Genomic DNA, 7,187 nt, shown 5'->3' with positions numbered 1-7,187 from the left:
ACAGGCGACAGCGAAGTCGGTACGATCCTCTCTCCGTCCGCCGCACGCTTCTCCTCCGTCGTCTCCTCTCCGTTCGACTGCCCTTCAGGATCCAACCCCAAGTATCCCCAGCTCGACACTAGAGGGGTTCCAGGAGTCTCGGTATCCCAGACCTTGACGTTCCCGTCCGAACTCGCCGAGACGAGTCGAGTTCCGATGAGGGTGAGAGCCCAAACCGAATCCGAGTGACCGACGAGGACGCCGATGCAGGATTCTGGGTCGTAGTCCGAGTAGAGCTCGTGGTCGGGGGAAGGGAGTTTCCAAACTCGGATCGTCGAGTCCTGAGAACCGGAGTAGATTCGTTGTTGGGACGACGAGATGATGACTGAGGTGACTCCGTGGGTGTGGCCTCGGTAGGTGATCTGAGGTTCGGTATCCTTCGAAGGTGTTGTCCTAGAAAAAGTGGAAGAAGGGTGAGTTTAGAAGAAGCTCTTCGAAGTAGAAGAGGGCGAGTGGAGACGCGACAAACCTCTCAGGCAAGAGCTCGTCGGGATCGAGCCGCCAGACCTTCACAGTGCAGTCGTCCGAAGCGGTAGCGAAGCAAAGATCCGTCTCGTGGAACGCAACGGCTCGAACAGCATCGAGGTGACTGAAGGAGAGAGAGAAAGAGGAGTCAGCTACGGTCGAAGCTAAGGAGGAAGGAGGACCGTCGCCTCACCTCTTCAAAGTCCGTCGAGCTCGCCATGCTCCTCCCTCAGCTGTTGTCCCTGTCGACGGTGACTCCTCGTCGTCGAACTGATCATCTCCGAGAGTGAGGTTGGCGAGTTGATCTTCGTCGTTTTGAGTTGCTGCGAAGGAAGGAAGAAAGGAAGTGAGCTTCGAAGGAAGAGAAGGACGCGTCCGAAGCGACTCACTCGATATTGAAGGCTCGTCTTTTGGTGTTGAGACGATGGTAGACTGAGAGAGACGGCAGGAAATATGTCAGCTTCTATCCTTTCTTTACACCTGGACTTCCCTACTCACCTTGATGCTTGCACCAGCAGCCTTCAAAGCCTCCTTCCACTCTCCCTGGTCTTGAGGTCGAAAGATCGCCGTCAACCTGTTGCTCCCCTCCTCCTCCTCTTCTTCCTCGTCCTCCTCGTCTGGCTCCTCCATCTTCTGATCCACCTCCTGATCCTTCTCCTCCTCGACAGCAGGCTCGTCCAAAGGAACAGCTTCGAGCGACTCCTCCTCGTCGTCCTCCTCGGCGTTCTTTTCCTCCTCCTCCTCTTCCGATTGAGCATCCTCGAAAGCTGAGGCTCCGTTCGGGATGGGCTGGTTCTTGGAGAGATGGATGATCGTCGAGTCTGCTGGGTGATCCTCCTCGATTTCTGAACGAGACGATGGAGGACTCGACTTCGAACGGTCGACGGACGAGGAAGACGAAGGAGAGGAGTGGGTTTGGGATTCGACCGAGGAGAGGGACGCGGAAGAGGGTTGGGAGGATGACGGCGAGGAGGATCGAGGTTCCGAGTCGAGGGCTCCGTTCTGCGAGGGGTCCTCCGGAGCGGTGGGTAGGGGAGAAGGGGGAGCCGACTCTAACGAGGATGCTGCTGAAGCTTCCTCCTCTGCCGACGGTCTCGACCTCGAAGCCTCAGCTTCGGCCCTCTCTTCCTCTTCCCTCCTGTGATCACTCTCACGCTGCCTCTCAGCGTTACTTTCCCTCTCAGCAGCGATGTCCTGCTGCTCCTGGATCGTTGGAGGGACTCCCTGGACGGGAGATGGAGGGACGTGCTCGGGAAGGTGTTTCCGAGGTCGTTGGAGGATGGTAGGTTGAGGATGAGGTTGCTGCTGCTGTTGGTCGAGAGGATGCGACTGCTGCTGATTTTGGGATGGAGGTTGCTGAGAGGGAACGGAGTTGGGTTGTCTAGATTGAAGCAGGTAGGATGGGTCGATGGTGGGAGGAGGAGGAGGAAGGACGACCGGTCGGTTGGGAAGAGGGTTGAGAGCTCCTGGGGAGGTGAGGTAGGTGATCTCTTGGAGACATCTGGGAAAGCAGAAGAAGAGGAAGTGTTTTAGCAGGAGTCGCAACTCAGAAGCGGTAGTAGGAACCAGAAAGGAACGAACTGCTTGAGGTAATCCCTGCTTCGTTGTCGACTCTTCGGGTCTCGGCCTGCTGCTGCCACTCCAGTCTTCCAAGCGGGAACTGGTGCTCCGTTGGTGAGAGGAGCAACTGATCGAGCTCCAGAAGGAAGTGGTGGCGATGTTGACGCGCCGTTGAGGAGGGAGGGAGGAGCTGGGTCGAAGGAGAGGGAAGGAAGGGTCAGAGAGCTCTCGTCGAAAGGCTGGCTCTGCTCCGAACTCACCTCCATCGTCGCTACCACCTTCACTGCTTGTGCTAGTGTTTTCCTTGCCTTCCGTCTCGGCTTGAAGAGCTAGGAGCTTGCCTGGAGGAATCGCAGCTGCTGGCGTAGCCGAAGGAGCTGCTGATGGCGGAGGCGCTGTGTGTTTTGCTCTGGCAGGAAGGAAGGAGGTCGAGGTCAGATCCAACGAGACTTTCTCAAAAACGAACCCCAACCTGAGAGCTCTCCTGATCCTCTGATACAGATGAGGCTTCGAGCGGGAAGCTATGAGAGGAGCGGGAAGCGAAGACTCACCTCTCCTGCCTAAGAGCGAACTCGAGCATCTTGACTCTACGAGAGAGGTCGAGCTTCAAGTTCTCAGCCGACCGACGTTCTCCTTCGAGGAGTGCTATACGAGCCTGAGATAGATTGCAATAAAGAGAGGGGAAAGAGTCAGTACTCGAGAATGGCAGAGCAGGGAGGGAAGGAAGCGAGAGGAGGGAAGGAGGGAAGGAGGTGATGACGATGGAGCATGGGAGAGACGACCAGCCCTCCCCTCCTACAGAAGGATATTTCTCGAGATCAAAAGCAAGAAAAGGAGAGCCTTGGGCATCTCCCTCCTTCTGATGGCAAGATGATGGCCTCCTTGTCCAAAGACGGAGGAGGGAAGAGGTCGAGCAAGCTCCATCTCGTGCCTCCTCTTTCCAACCTCTCCTGCTCCTTCCATCCTCCTCGCGAGGCCCACACCTCGAAGAAAGACCTTCCAAGCTGAGCCTACGCCTCTCCTTCAGCCCAGTCCAGCTTCAGCTTCCTCGAAAAGGCCAGGAAACGATCGTTCCAGTCCTCGTCCTTTGCGCTTCCGAGCTCGTCCCTTCTTTGGGCGTGTTTGCTGAACGAGACTCACTCTCATCTCTGCTCTCTCGATCTCCCACTCGTTCCTGTCCCTCTCCCACCGCCTCCATTCAGTCTGCAGGAAGTGAAGAACTCCAGCGAGAGTCATGCCTCCATCGGGGGTCGTCAAACCATTCGAAGGCGGAGGAGGAGGAGGGGTAGGAGCTGGTCCTTGGTTTTGCTGCTGCTGTTGTTGCTGCTGTTGAGGTTGCTGCTGCTGCTGCTGTTGCTGTTGGTGCTGCTGAACCTGATAGTTGTTTGGATTCCCTTGAGAGGGAGGGGGCTGCATCCTTAGAGGAGGGAGAGAGGGAAGGAGAAGGGAGGGAGGTGAGAGGTTGAGGACGAGGAGGGAAAGAGGAGGTCAGCTCAAGAGGAGAGAGCGAGATTTGAGTCCTTTCTGAAGAAAATCGGTGTACATTTGAGTGTTTGGACGGGCTCATTTTACTCAGAAGATATCTTTCTATATCTTTCTCAGCTTGATCGAGCTCGAAAACTTTCAAAGGACGCGTCGAGACTCAATGAAAGGAGAACAACATCGCAATCTCCCTCCTCTTCCCTGTTCCTCCTCCCACCTCTCTTTCCGTCGCTTTTCAATCTATAAACGATCCCTCAGTGTTGATCTCCTCCCAGCCAGCCAGCGTCTCAACGAGACACTGAAAGAAAGCTGAAAAGAGAGCCATCTTCCCTCCTCTGGAACAAAGTCGCAAACAAGCGGGCTCGTACAAAGAGAAAGAAAGACGACCTCCCGTCATTCCTGCCTCGTTCGCCGAAGACAAGTAGAGGACGGGATACGAGCGAAGGAACATCACCGGTGTATATCCCAGGGCTCGCCAATGTGAGCTTGTGCCAGTGTACGGACGCAAAGCTCCCTCCCTGTCCGTTTCTCGATCCACCGTCTCCAAGCCCAATCGAACTCTCCACTGCTCTACAGAGCGAGAGAGCTCCGACCAGGGATTCGTGGTTGGAACCAACAGCATGGAGTCAAGAGCACGAGTACGAGGAGAGAATGGAAAGGGAAAAATTGGCGCGAAGGGAGGGTGGAGAGGGAAGAGATGCATGCTCGTCGAGTAAGAACAAGAACGAGGCGAGAGAAGAGATGGAAGGGTCTCCTCCTCTTCAGGCCTGAGCTAGAAAAGAAGGAAACCTCTCCCAGAGCACGTCTATGATCCTCTCATGTGGGGGCGTCTGATCGAGTTCCACGGGAATCAACAGCCAAACCCCCAAGAAGCGAAGAGCGGTCTCGACTCGACCCGACCGTGGAAGGACGAGAGACGAAGACATCTAGCGCAACCACCTACGAGCCCAATCTCTAACGAGCCGAACGAGAACAGGCGAGGTGAAGCGAAGGACGAACCTCCTGAAGAAGGGAACGACGACAGCGACGACCAGCCTGTTGCTATACGAGCGTGGAACGAGTTGGGGGAGAGGAGGGAGTTCGACTCTGCCTCGGACTCTCGAGACGGCCATGCAAACAGACGTGCAGAGGGAGACGGGGGGAGAGGTTCTGACTCGACTGACGAGGACCTGTGTATCCCCCCTAACGGATACGAGCCCGGTGGCAAGAAACCTCGACCTCGACCCTACGCGGGGAGGCGGTTGAGGGAAAGGAAGGGAGGGAGGGAGGAGAGCGAGCTCTCTCTTTGATTTCGACCTCGCTTGTTGATTCCCTCCTGACGACCACAATCTCAAACCAAGAAGTTCTTCTTTCTCGCCGGACGATTCGTCTCTCGCCTACGTTCGAGGAGAGGAGACCATTCTAGTGAGTGTTCTTTCGTAGAAGGAGGCGACGGGAGAAGAAAGATGCGAAGCTGACCTCCGTTCCCTCCCTCCCTCCTTCAAGCTTCATCTCCGCCTTCGTCCTTCGTCTTTCCTCGTTGTTCTTCGGCCTCTTGGAACACACCAGACCACCAGTGAGTCGACTGAGCTTTCTCGAAAGGCTGAAGAACTCAAGCTGATCCTGAGCTCTGCCTTCTCCGGTGTCAGCTCGAACTCCTCCTCCTCCTGATGATCTCCACCGTCCCAATCGAGCTTCAATCCCAAATCCTCTCCTATCTTCCTCGAAACGACCTCCTGATCGTCACTCGAGTGTCCCGGCAACTTCACGCCGTCGCGATCAGGATCCTCTACGTCAAAGTCGAGCTTCGATCTTGGGCCCAGCTCGAGTCGTTCTTCCTCCCCTCCTCCCTTCTCCCGCTCGGATCCCTCGCCGCTACCACCTACGCAGAGTCGAGGAGGATGGATTGGGACATGATCAAGGACCTAACTATCGACCTTCGATCCTGGAAAGGCTCCTCCGACTTCGGACCCGTCCCTCCCTCGCTCCAAGAAGGAGACGGTCTTCACCTCGAACGGCTTCGACTCGTCTACCCGTACAGTCTTCATTCCCTCGTTCCTCTTCTTCGATGCCTGAACCCCGTCGAGGTCGGACTCTCCAAGAGGAAGTGGATCCAGCCAAGAGACTTCGGGCTCATGACGGTCGGTCGTCTGAGCGGATGGACGAGACTTCGAAGGTTGACCTTCGTCCGCGCTTGGTTCGATCGGTTCACCTTCCTCCCTCCACCAGAACTTCAGTTCATCTCCTCCTCCCCCTTCAAAGGCGTCACTTCTGCTTCCCTCATCCTCCAACAGGATGCGTACGTGTCGACCTCGGAACCGGGCTGGGAATCGGGCAAGGACGCAACTCGATTCCTCCTTCGTCTCTGCCCTTCCCTCGAGCACCTTCGGATCGTTGCAGGCTCAGAGGTGACAAGGAGGAAGTTGGCGAAGTTTACTCGGAGACGTGGGAAGGGACCGGGGTTCTTTTTCGTTGAGAATGGAGACGTTTCTGGTTGGGGGGACGAGTGATCTTAATGTCAAGGTCGGAGGGTGATAAGACGCGTTGAGTTCGGTCGAGTTGCTTTCCTTTGCTTTGTTTTTGTGTTGTTTCATGATCTTTGTTGTGCTAAACCTAGAAGAAAAGTTTTCCCTCTAGCTTTTCCCTCCCTGCTCGTCCGTGAGTGCGACGTCGACGACGGGAAGTCGAATCGCGTCTCGAGCCTCGAACAAGTCTTTCTTCTGAGAACCCATCTCAATGAGGGTTGGAAGAGCTCAATCGAGTAAACATGTATGGGATCGGGCTAGCTAGAAAAGAGGGAGTTCATATGGAAGGGAAAGACAGAAACAACAGGCGAAACGCAACGATCTCCGTCGCTGTGATCAGCTCGTGTGAGCAATTTGTCTTGCAGAGAGGAGAAAGACCGACCTGATAGTGAAGAAACGAGACTTTGAAGTTGAGAGATGGGAGCGAGGAAGGAAGGAGGAGATGGACGTCAGGGGAGAAAGGATGGGAAGGAGGAAGCGTCGAGGTCAACGTCGACTGCTCCTCTTCGTCGCGTCGTCAAGCCATCGGTTTTCCTGTCTCACGCGTCAAAGAACGACGAAGGCAAGGGAAGCGTACTTTCGAGTCGACGAGAAAGGTTTGTGTTTCGTTGCGACATGAATCATAAAGGTAAAGAGCGAAAAGCGAAAAACGAAAACACAAAGACGGGCGACCTCTCCTTCCTCCTGGATCCTACCCTAAAAAGACTCTACGTTCCCTCCCAAAATAGCCAGAACGAGCGAGCCAACCCCTTTACGAACTACCAACCCAAGCGAGAGTCTCTAAAGACTCGAACTCTACTTGGAGGAGGAAGAGAACTTGGTGACCGACTTGGTACCCTCACTGTGAAAAGGAGAAGAGAACGAAGGAAGGAAAGAGGTCAGCTCGATGAGACGAGCGGATGGAAGGACGAGAGAAGGAGAAGAGGGAATAGAGGAAGGTGAACATACGAGATAGCGTGCTTGGAAAGCTCTCCGGGGAGGATGAGTCGGACGGCGGTCTGGATCTCCCTGGAGGAGATGGTCGACTTCTTGTTGTAGGAAGCGAGCTTGGAAGCCTCGGAAGCGATTCGCTCGAAGATATCGTTGACGAAGGAGTTGAGGATGGACATGGCCTTGTTGGAGATTCCAGTGTCGGGG

The 7,187-nt window shown here is 55.3% G+C and overlaps 4 protein-coding genes across 4 annotated transcripts; 2 read left to right on the top strand and 2 right to left on the bottom strand.

Annotated features, from left to right (window-relative positions):
• Positions 1–3,524, bottom strand: BDY24DRAFT_405439 (Striatin family-domain-containing protein; the record flags this gene model as incomplete). Its single annotated transcript, XM_076642645.1, has 9 exons — positions 3,205–3,524; positions 2,616–2,719; positions 2,325–2,473; positions 2,086–2,254; positions 1,003–2,005; positions 894–936; positions 698–827; positions 509–628; positions 1–432 (listed from the first exon to the last, which is right to left on the bottom strand). Coding segments are annotated over exons 1-9 (2,426 nt in total), but the record flags the coding sequence as incomplete, so codon positions are not given.
• A 673-nt stretch (positions 3,525–4,197) lies between these two features.
• BDY24DRAFT_270936 (uncharacterized protein) lies at positions 4,198–5,110 on the top strand. The gene is made up of 2 exons (XM_076636907.1): positions 4,198–4,950; positions 5,032–5,110. The coding sequence occupies exon 1, from the start codon at positions 4,365–4,367 to the stop codon at positions 4,833–4,835; it is 471 nt and encodes a 156-aa protein (XP_076491937.1). The 5' UTR covers positions 4,198–4,364; the 3' UTR covers positions 4,836–4,950; positions 5,032–5,110.
• BDY24DRAFT_405436 (uncharacterized protein) lies at positions 4,807–6,137 on the top strand. Its single transcript, XM_076642644.1, has 3 exons — positions 4,807–4,950; positions 5,032–5,101; positions 5,175–6,137. The coding sequence occupies exon 3, from the start codon at positions 5,196–5,198 to the stop codon at positions 6,033–6,035; it is 840 nt and encodes a 279-aa protein (XP_076491936.1). The 5' UTR covers positions 4,807–4,950; positions 5,032–5,101; positions 5,175–5,195; the 3' UTR covers positions 6,036–6,137.
• Positions 6,138–6,854: 717 nt separating this feature from the next.
• Positions 6,855–7,187, bottom strand: BDY24DRAFT_333856 (histone H2B family protein; the record flags this gene model as incomplete). The annotated part of the gene is made up of 2 exons (XM_076637153.1): positions 6,855–6,891; positions 6,999–7,187. Coding segments are annotated over 2 exons (226 nt in total), but the record flags the coding sequence as incomplete, so codon positions are not given.

This window comes from Mrakia frigida (assembly GCF_051309035.1).
Source record: "Mrakia frigida strain ATCC 22029 unplaced genomic scaffold BDY24scaffold_78, whole genome shotgun sequence".
Taxonomy (NCBI): domain Eukaryota; kingdom Fungi; phylum Basidiomycota; class Tremellomycetes; order Cystofilobasidiales; family Mrakiaceae; genus Mrakia; species Mrakia frigida.
Note: the sequence above shows the minus strand (reverse complement) of the source record. Positions and strands in the feature narration are given on the sequence as shown.